The sequence below is a fragment of the Anser brachyrhynchus genome, assembly GCF_964034855.1.
Source record: "Anser brachyrhynchus genome assembly, chromosome: 7".
Lineage (NCBI taxonomy): Eukaryota > Metazoa > Chordata > Aves > Anseriformes > Anatidae > Anser > Anser brachyrhynchus.
The window spans coordinates 32,180,356-32,208,089 of NC_137701.1; the positions used below are offsets into that span (position 1 = coordinate 32,180,356).

The window sequence follows — 27,734 nt, forward strand, 5'->3', positions numbered from 1 at the left end:
AAGGGCAGCGATGCTGTGTGAGCGTGGCAGCTTTCTGTCGTGCTTCTCCTGCTGTCTGGGCAGTCAGCACGTGCAGGGCATGTGGCTGGGCACGACAGCCATAGCGTGGTGCCTCTTGTCCAGCCACCGCTTGGTGACTTTGGGGACATGGGGAGAGTTGAGTGTAGTGCGTAGGGGATGCAGAGCATTGCAATTTAGCTGTCCTTGCTTGTCCCCAGCAATTATGCTGCTTGGCAGATGGCTTGCTCAATCCAATGACGGGATTTTCGGTGCACAGGTAACAAGCTAGATGTCTTACAGTAACAGCCTTTGACTTTATTGGTAGCTCTAGAGCACAATCCCAGCAGACCGGAGAGCAGACCTGATGGCCTGGGGAGCCCCTCGTCACATTTGGCCTATGTCTGGAGTGACGGGAGATGGTAAATTGGAAAAGGCAGCAAAAGGTGCTTTGAGACACGTTAGTGTAGCTGAGGGTTGCAGTGCTCTGAGAGTGGGCACTAGTGCATGGTGCACACTTCATCTCTTTTTCGAGGCTGTGTTCCTTTTTGTGCTACAAGTAAACTTGGCAAGCCGAGTTTGGAGTGCCTGCCTTGGTGTCTGGCAGCCCACACCCTGGATAAGCACACCTTTGTAACAGTTTTTCCTCAGAAACGAAACCTGCCGAAATAAAGCATGCTCTGCCGCCGGGGAGCTGCCTGTGGGGGAACATCCCACCACGAGGAACCGCAAGGACCCGAACGCGAGGCTCTCGCTGCCCGTAGCATCAGGACCACATGCAGACCGCCTGTTTCTCTGGGTGCTGGATGAGAGGCTGGAGTCCAGGGAGCGTTTGGAGCCCCCTTTGCAAGCGGTGGGAAGACCAGATCCTCTTTGCGCCCTTTCTCTGATAGCCTAACCCCAAACCCTAGCTCACCTCCAGCGCCAGTGGCTGGGCAGGAGGCGCGTGCAGCTGGCCCTGTTGCGGCAGGCTCTGCCAGCCTCCCGATTCCCTCTGCCAGCCTCCCGATTTCCAGCGCCTGGGGATGTGAGCTCGCTGTGGGAGGCACGTGCAGAGCTGCCGGGAGCAGGAGCGGTGCAGGCAGCCTGGATCGCATTCCTCAAACCCTGTTTCCCAGCAGGGCGCTTATTCCAGGGCTGGGTCCTCCCCTGGCTGCGCTCTGTGCTAATGACTATTTCCCCTTGATAGATTACCCGTGCCATTGTGGGGCTGACATCTTACACGGGAGCCCTGCTTGGTCCCTTATCATGGGAGCATGAGGAATGATCCTTCCCTACCGACACCCGTCGATAGCAGTGAGTAATAGCCGGGAAGGGAGGCAGACGATAGTAGGAACATGCTCAACAGAGGTGCTGTTATTCTTGGGACAGGAGGCAACTGCGGAGGAGGAGGAGGAGAGCTTGGAGGGCGGACGGGGGGGTCCTGTCATTGCTGATGCTCTCTGGGGCTCGGCAGCTGGAGAGAAACGTTGACTCAGGATGGTCAAAGCTGGGAAGGAAAAAAAGCGAGGAGGGAAAGGAATGAAGTGAAAGGAGCTGAGAGCCAGGCTGGAGAGCACGCAGACAGCCTGGTGACCTCTGGTGCATGAAGGATGAAGGAAGCAGACTGAGTGACTATGTGGACCGTCTGGGTGATCATCTTCTGGGTTTCAACCGTCCTGGTAGGTGCTCGGAGCTATTTATTCCGAATTGCATGGAATCGTGTTGTCTGAATAAGCGCATCTCTATTCCACAAAGTTCTGGCATCATAATTTTAAAATGTCTGTGTATAAGCAGGGATTTTTTTTTTTATTATTATTCTTGCTTCTGCTGCTTCCCGCACTAATTGACATTGTCCAGATGGCCAGATGCTGGGTGCCTCAGTTTCCCCGTCTGCACAAAGAGGACAGTGTTACTAACCTGCTTTGGTAAACTCAGCCGGCGCTGGGAGGAAGGAGGGAGGACTCGATGTCATTTCGAGAAGCTTTGCTGGTTTATATAAGCAAACAATCCCCTCAGGGGGAATGCCCAGCATTGCCAATGCCTCACTTGACTCAGATTGAAGGAGTGTAAGGCGGTGTTTGCCCCACACGTTTTGGTTCCCTTTTTTTTGGTTTTATGTGTTTACTGCGAGTTTAGGTGGTGGACGGCCACCGCTGCGCTCCGTGTGCCCAGCACCGTCAGCAGGACAGCTGAGCGCAGGGTATGATCTCTGAGCTCCTCAGGTGCTTCAGATTTTGCAAAACATAGAAAACCAAGACTGAAATATGCCCAGCTCAGCTGGGAGATGGTTGAACTCTCGGTCAATACAGAGAGTCACTGCAACCACTGGGAAATTCACTCTCTGTCCCAGCAGGGGATTCGGCTTGAACTCTGACAAAAGCTGAGCTCTGCAAAGGTGTTTTAATTGCACAGGGAATGCAATCTGCATTGTTTTGTCTTCTGATTGTGTTCCATAATAAAACAATGACTGTGCTGGTTTTCTTGTCATTTGGATTTCTTATTCTTAGGTGCTACCCAAAGGACTCTGTAAATAGATGTCTTTACTTAGGGTGCCACTGAGAGCACCTCCTTCTACTTGCTCTCTTTCTAGTCCTTCAAAATACAGATTTTGTTTACAGCATATAGCCTGGCATCCTTTGTTCTCCCTTAAGCCCTCTCATTAAGCTAGAAACATTTATTTTTGAATTCAAACGTCTGGGAATTCTGTGGCTGCAAATAGTATTCATATTAAATAGTGTTTAGATCCACTCATTCACAGGTTAAGAAATGTAGTTGGCTGTGCTAGTGATATCACAAATTGCAGATTTCTATGCATTCTTGACATCTAGTTAGCACAACTATTTCTGTTTGGAATGGTTTCGATATGTTACATTCTCTTTAAAGAAATAAAAAGTATAGAAAATAAGAGGATGCCTTGCCCCTTTGTCAAAATCTGACAACCTGGGAGCTGCTTCAGGGAGATATTTAGGAAGAGATGGAGAAACCACACCTATAGGAGTGGATTTTTCTTCTGGAGTAAAAGGTGCCCTCAGGACTCATACGGTGCCTGTGCATGAGCAAACAGCGGGACACACACAAGGAAGGCACACACGTGCGTGGAGGTGCCAGGGCAGCGGCGTGCTGGGTGCTGTGGGTGGCAGCGGGGCCGGGTGGCCCATTAATGGCAGGTTTCAGGGTGCTCAGCAAATGGCCATGGCCTGTCCGGTCAGATTTGCAGAAAGGAGGGAGGCAGGCTGTGGGAAGCAAGGTGTCTGAGCCAGCACCCGCAGGCTCTCTGCTCTCACTGGGGTTAAAATCCGGATGCCACCAGGTCTGGTGTAAAACAGGGGTGTCTCTGATCCAGAGAGAAAGGTCAACATCCTTCTGCTGGGTCAAACGGTAATGGGGAGGCATTAACTACACCATGCTCCTGCTTGAGCAACATTTTATTAAAAAAAAAATAATTGTCTAGGTGATCTTCACTTCTGGATATGCTATCAGCATGCAGCCCCATTCTAGAAGGAAAATAGAGCAGGCATTAAAAATCTTTCTAAAACAAAAGCTCGCTTAGGACATACCTTGCTTAAAAGGAAGCAGCACCCGCAGGATGTATACGCTTTTATAAGGTGAAAAATACTCCTGTTTCTGAGATCATCACTCAGGGGGTGGCTAATGTTTATTTTTACATGCGTTCAGTATCATGATGAGCAACCCACATGCACACCAAACAGGTTTTGTTGGCTGCTTTAAATGTTTAACACTAATATTGTTTTTTAACGCAATTGCAAGGTAACTTTTGGACAGTTGCATTTGTATTTGTGTATTATGAAAATGTAGTTAATAGCTTTACTATTGGTAATCAAATTCGTAAGGACAGAGAATGATAAATAATACATTTTGAAAGATCTGTCAATATTTAGAAATGATAAAATTTAGCCTTCAGCTAACAACTGAAACTACTCAATGCAATTACCTTTCTTTAGCCATGTTACTCCAATTGGACATTTCCAACTTTTCAAAGATTAAATGGATTTAATGTATCTAAATCCTGGTATCAGAGAATAGTTTATTTAATCTGAATTCTTTGCATGAGTGATTCAAGAAAATTCATTACATCATGCACAAATGAATGGTTTTAAGTTTCTTTATTTCAGGATGCACAACGACGAAGGAGAAAGATGCTGCAGTAAAATAGAACATACCAATTAGACAAGGCACAAAACACTGCTGAAAATATCAAACTTTGTTCAGAACTGCAATACCCCAAATACTTCCAGCTGAAAAAAATGGGAATTTGGTCTGATTTTTTTTTCCTAAAACTAATCAGAATGTGATCAGCAATACTACACTATCAGATAGGTTGAGCAGTAATACGATGATGTCAGGTTACATTTTCCCACTCAGAATGTATTAAAAATTTCCGTCTAAAAAAAATTCAAATAATACATCCCGATGACCTGTTTTTAATCTTTTAAGTATGCATGTACATATACACTTGTATATAATATATCTGCATATAATTTCTATAGCAGGAATTTATGAAGTTTTGTTGTTGTTACTGAGGCAGGAATTATCTAATTTGTTATAACGGGAACCTGGCTGTATCCAATACTTTTATTGCCATAAATGATGGGACAAAGCAAAAATAGTGAAAGCACTTTTTTCCACTCACTGGGGACCAAGCAGGTCTGTTACAACTGGAAATCAGACTTATGGCTTTTGGTTCAGGCAAATACAGACGTTAGGGGTGCCTAATGTGACTGGAAGAGTGTCCCACAGCGATTCAGGGTGACTTTCTGGATACTGCCTGAAAGCTGAAACATCCCAGGCTCTGGGGATAGTTTTCAGTAAACATACTGCGAGATGTTAAGACTGGGATCTTGTCCTACAAATCATTTTGCACTGATTTTTAATACATGCCATGTTAATGGTGGGTAGCTGTTTTGTGCATTCATTTTGGCCCACCTACATGTAACGTTAACAAAACATTTAATTGCTACATCGGGCTTGAGTTAAGACTAACATTTCAACCCTTCCTTGTGAGAAAGGAGGATGGAGAAAGAGGAATGTGACATGGTGTGCTCAGGCCAATTTACGATCGGTTTCCTCGCAAAAAAAAAGTTCCCTGAGACTCTGCTGTCAGCTTGGCTCCTGCAGCTCCGTGAGCGGTAGCAGTGAAACAGGCTTGGGTGGTCTGCAGCCAGTGGACATATTTGGGCCAGCCATGCAAGTAAATGTCATCCAGGGAAACAAACTGCAAGGGTCTGCGGTTTGATACTGCCAGAGGTAGATAATTAATTCTCCGTTGCTGTAGGAGCATCCAGCAGTGCCCTGGATGTTTCTGCAGGTTTGAGGAACAGCATCGTGCTCGGGTACTTTATTTAGCAGAATAACAGACTCATTTCTCTCAATAACAACCTCAGCAAATGGGAGCAGACAGGAACTGAATCTGTGGTTGCCTACTGCTATCATAAAAACGCAGACTTAATTAAGAAAATCGACTATATTTCAAGGAAATACCCTCCACAATCAATTGACGGCATTGCATGGAGAATGTGAGCATAAGGAGGGCAAATCCTGTTGAGGGGGTGCACGTTTTAAGAGGAAAAGTGATCGCACTGCTTTTCAAATTTGCAGATCAGGGCTGCCCCACCTGTCTGTGACCTCCTGAGCGTCCTGAAAAAGGAGGAAGAAAACTGTGCTGAGAGACTGTCCCTGGAGGCAAGGAACAGGACACCTGAAAATGATCTGCTCCTGACATCAGGTAAAGGGTGGGGGAATGTGCAAGGTGAAAACAATTCTCAGGTCCGCCAAGTGGCCTCAGTACCCCACAGGAGGCATGCACCCCGTGTGCGCCTCTCGGTGAGGGGCAGAAAAACAGGTAAGATGTGTTGCAAGGCTCCGAGAGCAGGATTCAACCTTACTGTGATGGCAAATAATAACCTTATGAGGCTTCAAAGTCAGTGGCTTGGCTGCAGTCTTCACAGCTAGAGAGCACATCAGCGACAAAACGTTGTGAATTGGAGAGGATTTGGAGTTATTCTCACCTTAGACAAGGATATTTTTATAGAGTCAGCCCACTAAGTACAAAGTTACTCAACTGTATTTGCCTTCAAAAACAATGAATACCAGCAGCCAACATTTCCATCCCATGGCCTGAAGACTCTCCTTGTTCCTATCTTGCTCTAACTGGCTGTCTGTGACAGACCTCAGCACTGAGGGTGGGTTTGTATCATTCACAACATCTCACAGACTGAACTGATTCTGGATGACTTCTATGGACCGTGAAGTGGTGAGGTCCTCGCCAGCATGGGAGGTGATGGAGTTCCCGTGAGACATGCTCTGTGCAGGGTGTCCTGCCAGAGATAAGCTGCCCTGTACAGCAAGACATGAAGCTTTTGCTTAGTTTCAAAGCCTTCCTCTCTAGCAGAGGGTGTTAAGACAAACAAAGGTTTCACCATGACCTGGCCCAGGGGCAGGACTCAGAGGGAAGATCTACTGCCTGTTTTCATAGCATGCCTAGCCTTTTTCTCTGCCTTTGTGTTTTCCCTTTCAGCCTGATGGGTGTGAGACTGCCCTGGGGCATTACGCCCGTATACCAGAAGTTACAGGGTACTTCGTGGCAGGCTGGCAGATATTCCGGAATGCAGATCTGACTCATCGAATATAAAAAGAAAATCTAGTTGGCTTAAGTTGGATCCAAATGTTAAACATCCCCCTAGATACTTTAATACAGGACACCCCTACCCTCTGTGCCCTTCTCCCCAAAGGAACAAGTTAAAACCGTAGCACTGCGTTAAACCTTTAAGAAAGCATTTCCAGTGGCCATCAAAATCCCTCTTTAAACTCTGCAAAACAGATCAAACAAGGCACACTGGCATGAGCTTGGGGCTACCCCCCATAGCAGAAAGCTTTAAGCTGGAAGTGGCCAGAGTGACTAAGCCCCTCTCCATTGCTATAACTCCGCAAACACATCTTCTCCTGACAGTGAAACCCTCCCAAAATAAAGAGGTGTAAGATGCACAGCGGTCCCCAAGTAATGGCTTCTGAAGAGAGAGCACAGGAATTTCCTTCTGCTGCTCTTTACTCAGGGAGGGTTTGTTACCTTGGTGAATTATAGAATTACGCTTTTATTCCAGGAAATAATGCTTTTATTCTGCACATTTCTCCATCCTTTGTTTATCTGCATGCCTGAGGTCTGCGTGGAGAAAATCCTACACAGGGACTTCAGTTTGAAAAAGAGAAACAAAGCTCTGGGGATCCAGTGCCTGCCCTTGGCGTACCATGCAGGGAAAGAGAGCGGGAGCTTTGCAGGATGGTGCTAACCCTCTGTACCCCATCTTTCCTGCACCTGCTGCCCCAGAAGCTTTGCCTGTTGTGGGTAGACAGCACCAAGCGGAGGAGCAGGAAGAAAGGCAAAGCGAGGGACAAGCTGCCACAGTGCTGTCTCTGCTCCACGCTCACATCCTTACAAAAACGGCACAAATGAACGGGATTGGTTGCAAGTGAATCAGGCACAAAGTACCCGAGCAGAAAGTGTTTCTTATTGTCCTACAGTATCAGGGAGAGGGATTCTTTATATTTTAGCTCTGCCCTTGTGATGCCAGTGGCCTGGAGGAGGGAGCCCAGCAGGCCTCCAAGCCCAATGGCAGCACTGAGAACGGGCCTACACCAGGCACATCGTGCTGTCAGAGGCCTGGTTGCAGAAAAAACATTCCCAGCAGATTTTGCCAGAAGACAGGAGAGGATTTACATTTTCCCCTGGCCTGTAAATGTGGTGATCTTCCCTTCACAGCCACAGGGAAGAGCTTAGTGAAGTTTTGCTCTCCGGCAGCAGAAGAGCCATTGACACCCACAGCCGAGCCCAGTCCGTGGTTTATTGGCATTATTCACTCCAGCACTGCCTGGACATAATGAAAGAGATGAAGAAGAAGCAGAGTATTTATGCTTGTACAATGCTGTTCCTCTCTGCCCTTTCCCCAGTATCATTCTGAAGCTGTTTAAACTCCTAGTCACGTTGTGCCTTTTTGTGTTTACACAAGCATTATGTAGGGAAAACATCAGGCTGATTCAAAGTGGAAACCTTCTAAGAAGGGTTGAAAAGTGAGCTAAATTTTTGACATCTGGTTTCCTTCATCTTTCCAGGGCTATTCACTAGTTACCAGAAGACGGACTGGTAGCCAATGGCCTGGTGCAAGGCTCCCCATGGCCCAACTTTCCCTGTGTTCAGCTGGTAGAGACCAGTGCAGTCAAGGACCAGAGTGGGATGGGTCTGGAGCCTGCAAGGGGATGGCGTGAAGCCAGCAGGACCTGTTCTGTCCCATCTAGGCCTCTATAGGTCTCAGCAGGACTTGTTCTGTCTCATCCAGCTTGCTTTTCAGGGTACTGAGTATCTCTGTTCCCATAGCTGCCTTGGTCACTGGGAGACGTTGCGTGGTGCTTCATTGTTGGGAGATGTTTCATGGTATTTCGTTGGTGAGAGATGTTTCGTGGTGTTGCATTTTTGGGAGATGTTTCATGGTGTTGCATTGCTGGGAGGTGTTGCATGGTGTTTCCTCGCTGGGAGAAGTTTCACGGTGTTTCCTTGCTGCCCCCAGGCAGATGTGCTGGAATGTGGGATAACATGAGCTGCTGGCCTTCATCAGCTGTGGGACAGACTGTCGATGCACCCTGCCCCAAATTCTTCCAGATGCTGACTGGGAAAAAAGGTAATGCTAAAAATACTCTTCTTGCTGAGATGTCTTTTGTTAAACATCGTGTTTACAAAAATGTCACCGTCAGGTCTGAACTTGAAGGAAATTATGTCCCTGCTTCTTTTAAAGACCAATGGCCACTTAGCAGCTCCATTTCCATCACTAATCTAAACGTGGGAAAGCCTGGAATTAAAGTAGCAAGATGGTTTAAGAGTTTATTTCTCTTAGACAGGCAGAGAAAAATGCAGGAAGTAAATGCTGTCCTGGAAAGCAGATTTAACATGGTTTCTTGAGGGAAAGAGTTTTCTTCACACAGTCTCTGTTTATGTATTTCTGCCTCTTTCCCCTTCTAATAATTCTTAGGCGGCTGATCTCAGCCAAGCTTGACAAAAGAGCAAAAGTTCACACAGCATTAAGCACACACAAGTTTTGGCAAAAACAACCGGCCAGGTAAGGGAAAGAACCCCTTTTGTGCTTCCATCAAGTGGAAATTACAGGGGTTCACCCATAATGTGTGACAGTCTCCACACAAGGATGCAGCACAAATGCACAAGAACTCAAGCTTCATTAGTCCCATGGCTCACCAAACCCCTTACTCAAAAAGAGATGAGCTCAAGCAACATTTGTTGCCCGTTCTTTGAGATTTCTCAGCTGGAAATGAAGTGAAATTTATTCCCAATATATCAGAGTAATTGTGAGCCATTAAGTAGTAGTTTCTGCCTGCTTTCTGTTAATTTTGACTTTTCAACAGTGCCTGAGAAATGTGCTTGCATTTCTCTTCGGTGAGTTAATGATTCGAATCAGAAGAGGGCTCTCCTTTCTTTGGTTATAGGACATGGATTAATGAGATCCGATACTCACAGAAAAGCAGACAGATTGATTTTATGGAGGGAGGAACAGAAGGCAAAGTATTAGACTGTCTACTAAGGATTAAATAAGTAGGAAGAAAAGCATTTAGTTCTCTTTAAATAAAATCAGATGCAAACCATTTGCATTAAAAGAAATACCATGCTGCTTTCCGTACACAGAAACAGTAGCTGCACATTGAATCCTATAGTCTCGAATAAAGACAGAAAAGAAACTATGTAAAGACACAGATGGCTGAGAAAATCATCTGTCGGGCATGTGCTTACAAATTTCAGCACTGTGATACTGAGCCTTAAGTATGTTAAAGGAAATCCCTGCTGGTGCAGCCACTAGAGGGAACTGCTCCCTGCCGCTGCCCTCCCAGCCAGCACCGGCCAGGCAGAAAAACAGGAATTTGTACATCCAAAGGTCGTAATTACATATCAAATGTGCATTGCATTATCTCGGAGATAGATAGTCTAACAGCTTTAAACTTTGGTTGCCCTCCTTACTGAGAAGCTGAGAGCTGAGCCACTTCTGATAAGCACTAATCAAAGTGACAGTGTTCAAAACAGAAACCCAAGACATGGTTCATTGGCATTTACAGCTTATTTCAGTCTCTGCATCTGGCATTTTGGGTCCAAGTCAGCAATAGTTTATTCTCATTCTCATAGCCACATTCTTCTCTGATTTTGCACTGTGGCTGGCTTTTGACTCATGCATTTAATTACCGCTACAGTTGTTGCCCTGTTTTCAGCAATTTTGCAAAAGAAAAACAAATATCATTTCGTTTGAAAGAAAAGCAAAAGTTTTATTTCCTTGCCACTTACAAAAGAGATGGGCAGCCACAAATGCCAAAGACCCATATGTGAAGGGATGCAGATAGCTCTGAACCCAAACGCTGGTCTCTGTGCAGCTGAGCTTTGTGCTGACATCCAGACTTGCATTTGCAGCCCAGACTGTCTGGCCTCTCCCCACATAACAGACCAAAGAAACAAAATAATCTGAAACCTAGGAACATACCAGAAGTTCACAACCCACATCATGTCCCAGGCAAGAAATGGGGAAAGGTGTGATGACTGCGGGGAGTCAGAGGCAGAAGAAGAGGCTGCATGGAATGGCCCCAGTTCCACAGCCATCCCTTCAGACATTGCTCCCCCTTGCCCCTGAAGTCCTCCAAGGCACTCAGCGTTAGATGGGCTGCAGCCCCTGAGTCTGCTCTGAGTGGGGCATGCTGCAGTTTCCCCAGCATGTATTTCACCCATAAGCAAGCAGCATTGTTAAAGTTGTGCTCACGTCCATCCATATAATACGCCCTGCATAATCTCCTATGGTTTGCTTGTAATGCAATTGCAAGCACACACCAGCACAGAACTTCACCTCTCCTTGTCTGATCAACTTTGACATCCTTAGGCGAAACCCAGTTATGGACCTGTTTACAAGCATGACACTCTGCTCCGAGTACATGGGTCTTTAATTGAAGCTGAAGTAGAACATTTGCCACCATACCTCTCGTGTGCTGACTACCAAGGCAGGATCACAGAATCACACAACAGCTGAGGCTGGAAAGGACCCCTGGGGGTCACCTTGTGCAACCCCCTGCTCAAGTAGGGCCACCCAGAGCAGGTTGCCCAGGACCATGTCCAAATGGCATTTGAAGATCTCCAAGGAGAAGACTCCAGAACTGCTCTGGGCAGCCTGTGCCAGTGCTCTGTCACCTGCACAGCACAAAGTGCTCCCTGATGTTCGGAGGGAACCTCCCGTGTTCCAGTTTGTGCCCATTGCCTCTTGTCCTGTCCCTGAGCACCACTGAATCTGGCTCCATCTTCTTTGTACACTCCTCCAGGTATTTATAGACACTGATGAGATCCCCCTGAGCCTCCCCTTCTCCAGGCTGAACAGTCCCAGCTCTCTCAGCCTCTTCTCATAGGTGCTCCAGTCCCTTGGTCAGCTTGGTGGCCCTACTTTGGACAGAGAGACCAATGGTTGGCTGGGGAGAGCTCTTTGGGAGAGCTCTTTCTCTTCCTTTTGTTGTTGCTGTGCTGCAGCAGAGTACAGAAAACGGCTTAAAAAACAAGCCCGGCCCTTCCAAAGATGCTAACCTGGAACAAAATGTTCATAAAAGCATCAGAATAATAGTTGGGTATGGACACACCCAGAGCTCTCCCCGCTTGGAGATCTCAGCATGTTTGCTGTGCCTTTCTGTTTTACAGAGGTGAGTGCAAACCAAAAAAAGCGTGGACATGCTCTGAGGTCTCCAGAATTAGCCCAGAGGTAGCAGGACCCCTGACTGTCCTGACAGTCCCAGCAGGGCTCCCAAAAGCATAAACCAGTGCCAAACACTGCTGCATATGCATCTCCCCCTGTTCCCTCAGCACTGCGGGGATGTTTTGCAGAAACTGGATGCCCTAGAGTCCCTGTGGCTAAATGCGTAGTCAGAAATAGACTTTTATGGTGCCTGCTGTCAAGGCTTCCACTAAGAAGGACTGCTGATTTCAGGTCCTAAGTCCTTGCTAGTACAGCTATTACTGCAGCAGAGCCAGGGTTTTACACCCTCTTTCTAAAGGGTGGCTCCAACTGCGCAGATGCATGTGATTAGGACAGCAGGCAGTGGTTTTATTTCTTTGCGGAAGTTTCTCTTCTCTTCAGCCCGTAGCCTGCCTGCCTGCTGGGGCCATTTTCTTCGCGTGAGATTGCGAGGTGTGTAGGTGCTGGACATGAATGTGGGCATGGTCAAACCTGTCCTGTTTAACCACGTGCAGTTTGGTGGTGATCCATCTCTGTTTAACCACGTGCAGCTTGGTGGTGACCCATCTCACCCAGCTTGAGGAGTCAGACGTCCAAAAAGAAGTAGGTCAGACAAACCGCCCTGTGCAGATGTCTGTCTGAAAATGAGATGATTTCTGCAAACGCCTCTTTTTCTCCACTGCCTAGAAAGATGGCTGCAAGGAACACACTTAAACTCAAGCATTTTGCTTTCAGAAGTCTAACTTAAGTGAGGGGATTCCCATCCTAGCCTCTGATTTCCAAGTAAGCAAGGAAATCAACTGCCTAAGACAACGCCTGGACTTGGCTGTGGGTACAAGCCTTTTAGTTTCCATTTAAGTCTCCCCAAAAAGCTGTGACCACCTAACGTTTTGTGTTCTCCTCAGACTGTGACAAACCATAGTACAGCCCTGAGGTGGTGAGAATGTCCAAGAAAGTATCAGGTTTGTATGGAGTATGAATCCGTGACCGAACAAGTCATATGTTTGCTGATCTTGGAACTCTGGCCAAGAAACACCAGATGTACCGAACAGTATTATTTATGTTGCAATTAATAAAAACACATCCATCACAGTCATCCCTGAGTTGGCAAACAATATTATGACCCACACAAATACACTGGGCAAGTATCAACATAATCAGCTCAGCTGCATTTCACCTCCAGCTACGCCGAGTACACTGCCTGGGGAAAAAATGTTCTCCTTGGTCTTGGAGCAACCCTTCACGTTGGTGACAATAAGGAGGAGAACAAAGATACAATTGGAAATAGTTACACCTGGTTTTGTCTCTGTTGTTGTTGTTACCATACAGGTTTCGTCTATCGAAACTGTACCAGCGAGGGTTGGTCAGACCCGTATCCAAGACCAGATATTGCTTGTGGCTACAATGTCAATGACACCACAAATGAGAAAAGGGTGAGTCCGAGTGCCTGTGACCACAAATCTGCTGCTCTGGGGCTCTGGGAAAGGGACGTGCTCAATCTGTTAAGGAGAGACTGAATAATGGGATCTACCCCAGGTGGGGTTGCGGGTATGGGTGTTCTTCAGCACAAATGCTTTCTCAATGAGTTTTGCTCAGTTTAAAACTTCCGTAGCTGATTTTACAAGAAAATCTACTTGATAAGAAATAAGGGATAGCCTTCATTTGGTATGGGCCGATTTCTGCCAGATAGTCAAAGGTAAAGATGTGAATATCTGTTCTCCTGCAGCGTGCCTATTTCATGACCCTGAAGACCATGTACACCATTGGATACTGCACCTCCCTTGTGACACTGACAATAGCCTTAGTGGTCCTGGCCTCTTTAAGGTGAGGAGAAGCACCGCTGGGTTGCCTTTGGGCAGGACGTCTGGTCATCTCAGCTGACACAGACCCTTCTGTTGGCTTTCAGGGCAAGTTAAACATTGCAGTGTTTCTGAAAACTTTTACATAAATCAGTGACGGAAATGAGCTGAGTCCTGTCTCACAGAAAATGTCAGGGCTGTTCCTCATATTGTGCTCTCCTGTCCTTCCCAACATTTAGTTTATCATATTTTGCAGATTGGAGTTTGCACCATCTCCCTGCTGAGATTTTGCCATGATTTTGATGTCCCTGGGGAACGGTGTCTTTCCTCCTACTGTTCTTTACCCCACCCAAGACTGTGGCTAAAACTTTGCTCTAAGAACCAGTGCATTGACTTCTAGAGAGGTGTTGCAGGCTTACAGCAGTGACCTGACAGTAGGTTTATCTTCATACAGCTTTATAACCTGGAATTTGCACTTTGCTGCTTATTCAGTGAAATGAATTTCCCTTACAGTAAATATCAGGGAGGCACCTCTGGTCAGAGGAACCCCAACTACTCTGCAGACTAGTTGTGAGTCTGCAAGGCCTCCCAAACTGAATTATATGAAGTTGTAATACAGAAAACACTGCAGTCACAAGTGCACTGTTCAGATAAACCAAAGAAATCCATCCAGGTGTGGATAAACAGCAGCTCCTTGGTTTCACGATGCTCTGGGAAGGAGGGACAGAGGCTACACCAAGCATATTGGCATGAAATCTCAGTTCTTCAGACAACGTTCAGCTTTTTTTAGTACCTGGGTGGAGCAGATGTGCCTTCCGCTTTTCAAGGTCTTCTCTAGGGTATTCCCCTTTGGAAATCCATTTGTCTTCCTTTCACAGACAGAAAAAAAATTGTTCTTAAGATGTCAGTTCAGCATTAATAAGGATTGAAACCTGATGGTTACAGCCACAAGCTTCCTGCTTTGTCTAGGAATGTAACTTCGTAGGAGCTCTCTCTTTTCCTTGCAGAAGACTTCGCTGTACGAGGAACTACATCCACATGCATCTCTTCATGTCCTTCATTTTGCGAGCCTCATCTAACTTCATCAAAGATGCTGTTTTATTCTCCTCTGAAGACACAAACTACTGTGAGGCATACACGGTAACCCTTTGCCTTCCAGCTTACTTCGCACCTCAGCTTCCAAGCCATAGTTAGTGTGCAGGGCAGGAATCTTCATCCTAGGTTTCTATTTGTCATACCAGGGTATGGGAGGGGAAAAGTATGCCCTGTCCCTTCTCTGTTGCTTCACCCCATGCGTTAGTTGCTCCAGGCTGAGATTTCCCTGTTTTGGGAGGATTCTGCATGGGTGAGGGAGGTATGAGGATGTAAAAGGGGCCCAGGCTGGATGAAACACACAGAAACCCAGGTACAGCTAAAACTAATATGCAGGTATCAACAGTCCCCTCAAGTGTTGACACAGAGGGTACCCACCCAGGTTGGTCTAAAGTAGGTGTCTGCATTCATCAGCTTGACTGCGTTGACTAGATCGCCACAGAAGAGACCAGGAGTTCAGCACATGAACACAGAGACACCTAAATGCAGGTGTCAGAGTCTGTAAACATGGGACATACCACCAGGGTGGAGATTCTTATGTGGATTTTAGATCCTGGTAATGGGGCTCACAGATAGAATATAAGAACACAATGAACTTGGAAATATATGAATTTTTCTCTGTTCTTTTTATTGGCAGCAAAATATCTTGTAAATATTGGGGGGCAGGGCACTGGAAGCCATGTTCAGTGCTTTAAACTCTGTTTAAAAATAGACACAAACAGAAGCAGAAGTTAATTATCCTCTGTTTCCTCAGGCTGGATGCAAGCTTACCATGGTCTTCTTTCAGTATTGCATTATGTCTAACTACTGCTGGCTTCTCGTGGAGGGACTGTACCTCCACACTCTCCTGGTAATTTCCTTCTTCTCAGAAAGGAAGTTCTTCTGGTGGTTCATCACCCTTGGCTGGGGTAACGGCTCTCCTTTTCATATGCATAATTCTCAATTTGTTGTGCCTCTGGGATGAATTTGTAGAGCAGTAACTGGCTTTTCCAATTGCAGGTGCCCCAACTGTCTTTGTGGCTGCGTGGGCCACTGCGAGGCAACTCCATGAAAACACCGGGTAAGTTATTTGGAGGGGCAGTGGAGTTGTGAAGGCTGCTGCAGGGATTTCCTGCTCATTCCTAAGCACTGTCAGCCAAGCAAATCAACTGCAATTCAACTGTGGTGCAAGCCTGGTTCCCAGCATAGGCAGGGAAGAAACATCCAGCTGAGCAAGCCGAGAGAGAACCTCAATTTTAATTTGACCATTTTCAAGGGTGGGAGATGTCCTTCAAGAATGAATTCTGCCCATGATGTTTTAAACACCTGCATTTGATCAGTGAAGCTTTGTTCCCTTCTCTTCTCCCTTGAAAAAATTTGAAAAGTGGATGTAATTCAAGGGTAGGATATACTTTTGCCCAGTGGAAGTGAACGGTTTTCTGTCAGGGTTTTCCCAAAATGTTGCACCAGCTAAGTGAGAACAGGAAATTAATGATGTAGAAGAGGGAGTGGGTCCTATCTGAAGTACAAAACAGACTAAATCCCTTTGAAAAGACACCAGTATTTTGATAACTGAATGCACCTTCTCTTCTATTTTTGCAGGTGTTGGGACATTAACACTAATGCCAATACCTGGTGGATCATTAGAGGCCCTGTAGTTTTGTCTATTTTTGTAAGTTTTTTCTGGGACAAGCACATTCAAACTGTATTTTCAAATATTGTGAAGTCAGAGATCATCTACTCAACATGCTTTAGAAGTGTGCTAATGAACTGATCCTAGACATGTGCCTGAACTGGTGTGACACATGAGTTACTGCTTAAGCAACTTCTGCTCAGCATGATTTTGTCAGTAACTAATGCCCCGAAGCTAAGTTGCAAGGAAAGCTAGAGTGTCCTCCCAAGAAGCAAGAGCCTGAAGAAGATCAGGTTTCCACATCCTGTTGATTTCATATGAATTTGGCTGGCTTGTGGAAGCTTGTTTTGGACTGTTTCAAGAAAGGCTCCGGAGGAGAAACCAAGTGGCTGTACATTTCAGTACAATAGCCTTTGTGTCTCACGGTCACTGCCCCTCTTAGCAAAGCCAAAAACAACTTGCCTTACATGATCATTAGCTTTTGTTTTGAGCAATGAGAGCAGCTCACAGGCTTCATGCACCGTCTGTTAGTAGACCGCAATTAGGCTATTAAGGCATTGCTCACTGAAATGAGACGTAGGGATTGAAACTCAGTGTGAACCTGCCCAGTACAAAGCAGAGGAGATGTTAACACTTTGGCACAAATAATATTCATCACCTAGGGTTTGAACACTTGCTGGTGCTCACCTTTATAGTTTTAAGGTACCAAGGGGTTGCAGCTGCTTCGTGGAGATAGTTCTGCCCAAGTGTGGGCCCTGGGGGTCTGCAATGATTAATTTGAAGCCTTACTAGAGAAACATGTGAGCTGCTAGCTACTCTCAAGTGACCTGCTGACACTGAGTAAGAATGCAGAAGCTGAGGTATTCGTGTTGCCAGTAGGCTCCATTATGTTTACAAATCACAAACTGCAGCACTAGCACACTCTCTTGGAAACCCAAGTATAGGTGGTGGTTTAAGCCCTGCTCCCTTTTACCACTGAGTAATTCTTCACCCCCACAAGACAAACAGAAGACCACACAAAGTGATTCAGGATCAACGAGGCCACAGCATTTATTTTCCCTAATGAAAAGGAGCTGCTCAGCAATATTTAAATTCCAGCAAGGCCCAGAAGTTCTGCAAGGTGAAAATCACAGTCTTCGTTTATCTTTTGAGGGCCACCCACCATCCCCTTGGAACCCTGATCACATCTAGCCAGCTGCCTCAGGCAGGAGCCGTCTGCATGGCCCTGCCTCCTTACCTAACAGAGGCTTTTCTCAAGCCCATAGCTACAGATGCAAACAAACAGCCAGTCCTTGAGAATTCAGATCTAATCTCTTTATTCCTCACAGCACACAGTCCTTAGCAGTTCAAAGGGCAGAAAATCAACACTGATAAGCTCCTTTGTCCTCCCAGACTAACACGCTCGCTGTGCTGCCCACTGGCAATTCCTCCCAGCGGGAGTCCCACAGTCCTCCCATTCCCAGTGGATTTTCATCAGCAAAAATTCCTGCACTGCCTCCAGGGCTCAGGTCTGACCTGCTGGGTTAAAAAAAACACCAGAATCCTCAGACCTGAGCCCCCTTTCCCCCAAGACCCCCACCGTATCTCACTGCCTTTCCTTCACATTCCCCACCCCAGCTCCTCACAGCTCTGCTCCTTCCCTCACCCCCAGCTCCCAAACTTTCAGCCTTCCCACCCACCTTCTCCAGCCCAGACCACACAGCCATCCTTGCTTCCTCTTCACCCACTAATTTCGGGAGCCCCCTGCCCCAGGGACACCCTGGGTCTGTCCCATCCAATTCTGATCCCCATCTCCTGAGGAAACCCACCACCCCAGAGCCCTGCACACACAGGCGGCCGTGAGGTGGTTGCATGCCTGTAATGGCGCTTGTATGTGTCAATACATGTAGGGAAGGGTTGAGGGCCCGGCACGGGAGCTTGTGAAAGGTGCTGTGGGCGTGCAGCCGGGTGCTGCTGGCCCCATTGTGGTGCCGATAAGGCCAAGGGTGGCTGGGCGCCGCTGTGGGAGTAGGCACGGCCTCCCCTGCTGCTCCTGCTCTGTGTCAGGGGCTCGAGCCCACAGAAGCAGCCATTGTTTCACCCGTGCTCAAAAGCAGCGATAGATCAGCGTCTTTAAGTGGGATCCACCCTCAGAGATGGGGGTTTGCAGAAGGAAGAACTGCCCCAGCTCTCCCTTATCCCTACTGTTAATGGCTTTGCCTCCGCCATCCGAAACTGTGCTGGTGTTTTCGGCAGGGAGCAAAGGGTGCGCGCAGGTGGTGTTGGCAGCCAAAGCACGGCCTGTGGCCTCATGCCCCAGCGCACACAGGGGCTTCCCCAAGGCCTTTCCTGGCCCCTTTGCACTTCAGTGATTTCTCCCGGTAATAAGCCCTGACCATAGCTAGCAAACTGTGGAAAAACCAGACAGTGTCCGAGCCCTGAGTGGCTGGGCAGGCTGGAGAGGCATGGGACAGGGTTGGGCATGGGGATGGGGACAGGGACAGCTGCAAACCCACAGGCCAGCCCCAGCCCCAGTTCTTCCTGCTCAGCCAAAACGCCTCAAACTGAGACCTGGCAGCTCACTTTTGGTTATGGGGCACTTTTGTTGTTTGCTTATTTTATTTTTTTTTTCATATCCTTCATTTTCTTTTTATTTCTTTCTTTTTATTTTCAGATTAATTTCATTCTTTTCATCAACATTTTAAGAATCCTGATGAAGAAGCTCAGCTCACCTGAAAGACGGAGCAGCGATTTCAACCAGTACAAGTACGTCCTGCACACCGTGGCATTATACCACGTCAACCCACCAGGCTCCCCTTGCCCCTTCTACACTCGTTTTCCCCTTTGTTTCCACTCCCAGGAGGCTTGCCAAGTCGACACTCCTCCTCATCCCGCTCTTTGGGGTTCACTACATCATCTTTGCTTTCTTCCCCGAAGACACAAGTAGTGGCACAATGGAAATTCAGCTGTTTTTTGAATTGGCTCTTGGATCATTCCAGGTAATAGTTGACATGCTACTCTTTTCTTTAAGTAATACGAAGTATAACGTGTAGCCCTGCGCAGAGGCCCAGTGGCAATAAGCGGTCTGATTTCCTTTGAGATATATCATCTGAATTTAAAAGCTGAAACTGCAGTTCTAATTCTGTGACCATGGTTCTTTTTGTCTTTCAGGGTTTTTTCGTGGCTGTACTTTATTGTTTTCTTAATGGTGAGGTGAGTTTTGTGTAGATAACATTCTTTTTTATTGCTCAAGTATATCTCGTTAATTAGTAGGGTATGTTTTCTCCAATGAATTACATGTTTTATCTGACAGTTTTCTTCCCAGCTACTTAACGTCACTCCTGAAATACCTCCCAGACCTGGCAAACCTATGTAATCATACGCCAGATGCGAACTTCATCTCTCATCTATTGCAACCCTTTCCTAAATCAGATAGCATTATTACTGTCTGGGAGTGGAGGGTGGGAGAACCATCCCGCACACGGTCACACTGAAAATCAGAACCTGATTCTGATGTATGATGGTACGATCTGTCATCCTGTGTCTGTTTTTGTTGCTTGATCCTTGGGAGGGAATTTAGCAAAAGCTGTAGCAAGTCCAAATTTATTAGGACTCTCGTAAGGTAAAGCTTTTGGGAGAAGGTCTGTTGCCTTTGTGGTTCTATAACTCCGAGGCTCCTGGGCTAGAACTGGCACTCTAAAATAGTGCTGCTGGTAGAGACAAGGAGAAATGTTATCCAGACCTGGTAGATCCTGAGGTTATTGGAGGGAAGGAAAAAAAACCAAACTGTTAGTTCCTAAGGTTGGAAGGAAAAGTTCATTTGAAAGGGAGGATGGGTTTGAAAAATGTTGAATGGTGCTTTAACAGGGTTTCAGAAAAAAAAAAAAAAGTTGTTTTGAAAAGAAAATCCACATTTTTTTCACCTTTGTGTCAAAATGTCCTGTTCTGATAAAAAAAATAAAAATCTTTGACAAATCCAAACCGGACACTAAGGCCAGCTAGTCTGCACAAACAGTTTCAACACCAATTAAACAGAAAAACAGGTTCACAGAAAATTGTGTAGCTGCAACAGCCATATCACTAGAAGTGACAAGAAACAGGCCCTACCCTAATCCCTTAAACTGGGGGTTAAATAAATAAATCCAAACCTTGGCAAAGGTAACCATCTCTCCTTTTCCTGTTATACTGCTCTCTGCAATGCTGGGCTCCAAGATAAACTAGCTGAACCAAGTATTTTGTGATCTTTCTACCTAGGTTCAGCTGGAAGTTCAGAGAAAATGGAGGCAGTGGCATTTAAGCAAACACTTGCGTCAGCATCTGAGCACCTCAGCAAGTAACGGAGGAAGTGGCTTAACTCAGGAGATGCAGGTAGTGAAGTCGAGCCCGCCACAGGACAGGAGGGCAACCCTCCAAAGATCAAGCATGCTTTAACACTGCACCCTTGAGGGATACCTCCATGCTCAGGTGCACGTGGTTAAATCCCACGGACTGTGCTGGGAGTCTTGTGTATATATCCGAGAGCGGGACTTGGCTGTGGATCAGCAGTTCTTGAAGCACATCTGTTCGTCTATATCCTGTGTAGCACCAAAGTTATTTTGCAAGGCAAAATGGGCCAAAACATTATGCTCTTCCTTGGGTTTCTGGCCACAGTCATTTGTGTTTCTTTCCACACCAATATTTTTAAGCTGCTATTTCTACCTTAAATGTAGCCTCTCATTTTCCACGTGGCTCCCTTCCAATGCTAGGCCAGGCGGGTGAGTTTTAGATGTTTTGTATTTCTTCTGCTGTTGAAGCTAGGAGGATATTCAGCTTTGTAAGATGAAGGTTGCATACCGTCCTTTAACACAGACTATGGGCTTGAAATACAAAGTCACTTTGTGCCTAAAGTTTACCAAGGTTCAAAGTCTTTCTGTTGTGGTGGAACGATGATGGACACTGAAAATATAAAGCACATCTGGGCTTCTCGTTCCACTGTGATTGTATACCCATTGCTCAGGTATTCTTCAGCGATAGTGGCAGCATCAAAGTTTTCTTCCTTTGCCTCTTCTAACAATGGTGATCTTGGAAACAGCAGTGGTCCTGTTTGGGTTTCTGTACAGTTTTTGAAAATGTAGAAGCTATTGTAGCAAATTCCAAGAGTGGCCATGAAAACTGCCCTGGTTTGTATTGCAAAGGGGTGAAAGAATTCAGCTGACAAATGCAGTCAGTCGGGTCTGGTATTTGATTTTTTATCTCTATTTACCGAGTTGAGGCAATTCTTGCCTAGCTTTCCTTGAGGGCAAAGATGACTGAACAGAAAGCAAGTGGCATATATCACCTTCTCCCCGCTCCCGGTCACCCATATGACATTGGCAAAATAAGCACAGCTCTGCCAAGCGCTGACTGAGCGGCGCTCCCCAACTGCTCTGCCAAAACCACTCAAATAAACTTCTATTTACAGCAAGCCCTCGTGGCAGGTTTCTGCCATTTCACCAGAAGACAAACATGCAGAGAGATTCAAAGGATGCCCTCAAAGCTGAATTACCTGCACCGAAGCGATTTGTTGAGTGCTGTTATTAGCGCTGCTTCAAACTGCAAGATTCAGGACAGGAAAAATCCCATTATTTTCTGCTGGTGTTGACAGATTGCACAGCCTGTGTTCTCCTGATCAACTGGGTACCGTGGCTGGGCTGGGACAGATGCCTTGACAGGGGGAAGGGTTTTGTATTCGCTCAGCCTCCTCTGCCTGTTTGGCTTTGCCTGCCAATGCTCGTCGCCCTGCAATGGGAGAGCTGAACCTCTTAACACCAGAGGAAAAAAAAAATCAAGGACAAATCAGTGAACTGGCAAGAGTTCCCAGGAATTAGTCCTAAACTTATGTTTTTGGAAATGGCAAGGTTTTGAGTTGGCTTAGTCCTTTAAAACTCAGCCAAAGCCAGGAAGCAGAACAGGATCAGTCCTGTGACGGAGAGAAATTAGATCCCTCTCTGTACACCCTTGGGTAAAAACTCTTGCTTCTCACTGATTTTCTGAAGCCATGCAGATCCTTCAAGTGTCTGCGAGTTTCACTCAGTCCCAGGGTATTTAGCAAGTCAGATACTTCCAAAGCGAGACAACCATTAGCCTAATTTCCTCTATGGCCCACAAAAGCTACTATAAGACCACGAAGAGTGACACAACCTCTGTGTTCCCTATCTGAGAATTAAACGTTTATAATTTAAGCCAAAGCAGCTGTTTGCTTTAAACGCAAATGCCTTCTTCTGGCATGAATGAAGAAATATATATCCAGAGATCCAATCAAGTTTAATTAAGGAGCTCTGATGCAATTATTTGCCATCCCACAAGAGCCCAGCCCAGCACTGATGGCACAAGGCTGGGTGGAGCTACGGCTGAGTGTGTTACCTATTTGTACAGAAGTCCTGGCCAAACAGCAGGAACCACATCCCCTGGAGTAAAATGCTGCATTTTGTATTTTGTTTTTGGTGGTGGTGGTTTTTTAAATCTGTGCTCAAGCATAAGCTATTGTTTTACCCGGTCACTTTGGTTTTATTTGACCTTCCTGAAATAAACAGATAAGAGGAAGCTTCCCAGATTGCCATATTGCATGTTTACTCCAGGCACTGAGCACCCGGGCAGCAAGTGCTGGCCTGGTTTGTCTGGAGAGCTCTGCCTTCATAAAACCCCTCCGACGTCACGTCAGCTGGCGCTGGGAGTCCTCGGAGCTTAGGGAAGAGCAGGTCCACGAGGGCAGGTGCCAGAAGCAGGCGTCCCCGTGCATTATGGTGCTGTGACCTGGATGTAGAAGGCTGCTGCCAAGCGCCACCTTAGCAGGTGGTGCCACCTCTCCCATCTTCTGCACCGGCATTGCGAAAGCGCTCTTTCCTGCTGGTGTCTCTGTGATTAACTGTGCTGGTGAATAGTAGGGGAAAGAGGTGCTTAACTCCGGGAACTCTGACATGTCCATAGCTAGATGAAGAGGAACAGGGAAGCTATGCAAAAATCAGGAGATGGTTGGGTGCAAGGCGCACAGGCTCTACCTTCAGTGTCCTGAAATTACCCACAGAGGCTGAACACGAGCTCCATATTTACTGTTCACCCATTTTTCCCTTCTCAGTACTCACTCCCCAGTATTCAGCGTACAGCAGGCAGTTGTTAGCAGTAAATAGGACTGGCACCAACTTTCAGACAAGCAGTTTAACATCCTTCTAGGATGTTAGACTTGTGAAACCTGTGGCTATTCTCTCCTAGTCCCGTGGGAGGCTACTTGCAGCTCCGCAGGCAGCAGCTCCTTCAGCCCTAATGCCAGCGCTCAGACATGAGGCTGAATTTAAGAGGAAGTGATTAATGATTTTTTTCTCCCAACACAGCAACGAGGAAGTTCCCAGCAAAACTGTCAGAAGCCAGAAAGCTGTATTGTTTTGCAGTGAATAATGACATTGTGCAACGTTTCGCTGAGCACTGGGGGAGCTGCAAGGAACTGTTTCAGAAGGGGGCTGTGCCAGTTCACAGGGTCTGGATCCACGGCTGGAAAACAAGTGAAACGCCATGAAGGTGATGTTTTGGAAGAAGGGCAACTACCTGCTTAGGAAAGGTCCCAGCTGAGGGAAGGAGAAGCCAGGCAAGTGCAGCAATCTTCCTGTAATCGCCTTCTCCAGAGTCACAAAAACAAGCAATGCTCAACCCCCAAACCACACATCCCTCAAAGCACAGACTGCAAAGCCACTGTAGATTTAAAATCAAAATACAACAAACAGTCCAGGATAAGTCCCTAGTTAGTACGCCCTAGACCATGATTTCCTTATTCTTATCCACAAGCAGTGGTTTGTGCACACATTTACGATTAAAGTTAGGAACTGGACAAGTCAGAACAGCTCATCAGCAGGAGGTGGTGTTCATTACCCTGCTTTTAAGAGAAATTAGACCTTATGAGACAGGCCGATGGCCTCTCCCTTCAGGAGAGCACCAGATGCTGATTAACTTGCTTGAGATTATATAAACTAATGCAGTGGTGATGTTGGAAATTTACCTTTCTTGCATTTAGCTAAGCCTATTAGTACAGCGAGCTTTAAACAAAACCTGTAGAAATACATCTGAACCCAGATACCGCTTCTGCGGGCCAAATGAGCAAAGCTGGGGGAAGAACAAGGATGCTTCAGACAGGGTGCGGTGTGGGAAAAGGGAGGCAAAGGACACAGGAAAGAGCTCTTTAGCTGGTAAACAGAGCACATGCAGCAGCAGGAAGTCATTCGGAGCCTGTAAGGTTATCTCTAATTCCCACAAAATGCAGCCGACCACCCCTTGTTTCAAAACACAAGCAAGCGAGCTGGCTGCTTGGGTTGGTGCAGACACAGAGGGGAAGGAAGAGGGGTGAGCAGTGGCCACGCAGCCACATCTCCCCCTGTGGGAGCTCAGCAAAGCGCCGAGCTGCCATTTCTTCATCAGTCTGGCTGGGTAAACAGCTGGGTAGACCACACCTGGGAGATTACATTAACCCCACTCATCCCCTTAAAGCTCTAAATATACAGAAAATGACAATTCTCTTTTTCTTCAAAGAAATTTATTTAACAAAATTCAGTAATATTGCTTGCTTGACAGTTGCTTCAGAAAATGAACAGTTGCCAACTGCAGCGCAGGATGCTGTATATGAGGACGTCTCCGAGACAATCAACCCTGTTTTGTAGCATTTAGCCACCAAAACGCATTTTCACCCAGCACTAGTAAGTCAAGCAGTACTATACAAAGCTAGCTGGAAAAATAAAAAAAAGTTACTGTATTTTCCCTGGAGGATTCCCTACCCCCAACAAAAGGCCTCTTCTCCAGTTAGCAGAGGGCATCTTGAAACCACCCTCAACTGCACCGAGCCCTGTGTGAACTCAAAGGCCAATTGTCATCTGCCTCCTGAGTGGAGTCAGAGGCACCGGCTGGGGACGTGCTCTCTGTGCCTGCCCTCCTCCCAAGGGCGCAGGGGCTGCAGGCACCGTCCCGCAAGCAGTTTAGGTCTGTTTGGATACCCCCAGGTCCCTAGAAAAAGGAGAAATTGTCCTGCCCAGCACAGGCATCCCTGCACACCAGGACTGATCGGTAGTTACTTGGGGCACCCAACCACCTGGTAACGCCAGGGTGCAGCCATCCGGGACTGCACCTTGCAGTCTCTCTCTGGGGTAAGTGGTGCAGCCAAAGCCAACAGCACTTGTCTCACCAGATGTGCAAGTGGCATTGTCCAGAGCAAGCCCGGTCTAAAACTGCATTGCAGGAGACTGAGGAATGTTACCTTAAAAGTTTACGGCCACCCAAGAAGGTACAGGGACTGTCCTCATGAAGGAAGTCCACCTGAGTGCGTTCAGTAAGTGCAGATGTATGATCTTACAACTCTTGCCTCACAAACTGCATTCAAACATGAATCTGTTTACTTGTGGCTTGCCTACCTGGCCTTCATGCTGTGATGCTTTTGTCTTGGGTGAAAAATTGTGTTAAACGTGCTGCACAGGAAATGAAAATCTTGCTCTACAGCTACCAAACAAACTACAGGGATGAAACATGTAGAAACACCTGTACTAGAACAAAATACAAGCAGTCTTAACAGCAGATACAAAAAAAAAAAAAGACTTTAAACCAAAGACCCTGAAATACTCAGAACACATTTATCTCACAGACAGTGTTGTACAGGACAAACAACCTCTTGGTCTTCTCTCCTTTTACATCAGACACCACGGGGAACTTCAAAGCTGCAACAATTTTAGAGATCTTAACTAAGCAATGGCAAGGGGTGGCCAGCCTTACTGACATTTCAGTCAAGTCTCTTTGGAGTTCCTCCAGCTGTGACAGATCAGAGCTGCCCCCACCAGCTGCTCCTTAAATGATCACAGGCTTCTCCTCCTAGATCCACTGTTAATCAAGGGAAGAAAGGGACTTGGTGTGACCAGGAGGACCTGGAGTTTTCTCTGCTTAGGAGGAATATTAAAGGAAACTCTCAGCTAGAGGATGAGTGCATTTCCCACTGCCTTGGAGGGAAGCCTTCCTGACCAAAACACCCCAGGTGTGCCGAGATGCAGGAGTAAGCATGGTCTGCCCAGCCACAATGCCCACCCAAAGCTTGGCCCTCTCCTTCCATCCCCAGACAGATGGAAAAGAAACCAGGAAGAGGAAACCCCACCACAGCAAACTGTGCAAGGGCTGCGAGGGAGCCAGCATGGGCAAGGGGCACTTGGCATTGACCAAGGTGCTGTATGGGCACTGATGAGCAGCAGGGGAGAGGCTGTGAGCACAGGAATGTGCTGCTGCCCGAGGCAGGCGGTGCAGCCTTCCCTGTACTCCTGCATCACCCCGAGCCTGCCCTCGGGCCCCGGGACAGCCACATTGCCCTGTCCCTCTGCTCAGAGGAGTTACAGACAGACCTAGAGAGGCTGGGACAGGGATTGCAGCTGTAGGACACAACGTAAGTGATCCGTTTGCCTGCGTGCCTTCTCTTTTGAAAGGGGAAAGGAGGAGAGTGAGGCCCAGAGAAGGTTTTCAGTAAGCATGGCCAGGCACAAGTGATCCATCCCTGAGACAGAACAAAGCCGTGAGATGCTCTGGAGGTGCGTCACACTCTTCACGGGCTCCAGAGCGCAGGGGAAAGCCCAGCAGCACCAAACCCACACCAGTACAGGCTTTGTGTAAGCCTCAAAAGCTGAGCCCACTTGTGTAGGTTGCAGCCTGCTCCTCCTGCACAAGCTCAGCAGGAAGCCTCCTTCTTCATCCATTCCTCTGGGAAGCTGTGTGCCAGCAGCAGCCAGTCCCAGCCTCCGCGCTGACCGCTGGGCATGTCTTCTGCAATTGCCTGCCTGACTCACACTTCCCTCCTTGCACGTGATTTAAGGCATGGTGTCCTTTTCAAACTTCATTAGACTCCCTTTTTTTTCCAGTCTAATTGGCAAAGCTGATTACACAAAGGCACAGTACACCCTCGGCACCTAGATTTTTCCTACCCTGTTCCTGGGGTGCGTTATGCTGTTGATGTGCAATCCGCTGATCCCGTTGAGGAAGAAGAGAAAGGCTGCGATGAACTCGCACCAGTACGTCAGCGTGAAGCCCATGAAGGTGAGGTGATCCTTCATGAGGATGGAGAAGCTCAGAACCCCAGCGGCCGACAGCAGAAACGAGCCAAGGATGAGGACCGAGCCCATCGACCACTTGCGCCTCGAGTTGGCGTCTTCGCAGACCTGGGAGACCATCAGCAGCTCCAGGCCAAAGATAGCGACCACGACGGCGAAGGACACCATGCTCCTGATGGGAATCATGCCCACGCTCAGCCCCTCCACGTTGGCCAGGCCCAGGTCGGTGCTGCACTTCAGGACGCTGCCGTTGCTGACGGTGCAGAAGTGCCACAGCCCGAAGAGCTCGCCCCTCGCCAGCAGCCAGCGGCCGTCGCAGACGGAGATGGACGAGAGGACGACGGCGATGGCCACGCACAGGATGATCAGGCTCCTGATCAGCGTCTCGAAGAAGGCTTTCTGCGGTCTCCGGTGCGCCAGCAGCCTCTGCGCCTTC

The 27,734-nt window shown here is 47.3% G+C and overlaps 2 protein-coding genes across 2 annotated transcripts in view; one reads left to right on the top strand and one right to left on the bottom strand.

The window, feature by feature from the left end:
- On the top strand, positions 1 to 25,841 carry SCTR (secretin receptor). Its single transcript, XM_080599159.1, is given in 16 exon segments — positions 1 to 1,495; positions 1,497 to 1,556; positions 1,559 to 1,605; positions 1,607 to 1,658; positions 5,596 to 5,722; positions 8,556 to 8,666; positions 13,074 to 13,177; positions 13,471 to 13,568; positions 14,551 to 14,683; positions 15,390 to 15,543; positions 15,635 to 15,695; positions 16,217 to 16,286; positions 18,901 to 18,992; positions 19,087 to 19,225; positions 19,398 to 19,439; positions 20,481 to 25,841. Coding segments are annotated over 16 exon segments (1,530 nt in total). The 5' UTR covers positions 1 to 1,432; the 3' UTR covers positions 20,658 to 25,841.
- Positions 24,746 to 27,734, bottom strand: part of TMEM37 (transmembrane protein 37) — a 3,601-nt gene continuing 612 nt past the window's right edge. Inside the window, exon 2 of the mRNA XM_080599160.1 lies at positions 24,746 to 27,730. Within this exon, the coding sequence (XP_080455286.1) occupies positions 27,158 to 27,730 (573 nt within the window). The 3' untranslated portion in view covers positions 24,746 to 27,157. The remainder of the gene's footprint in view (positions 27,731 to 27,734) is intronic.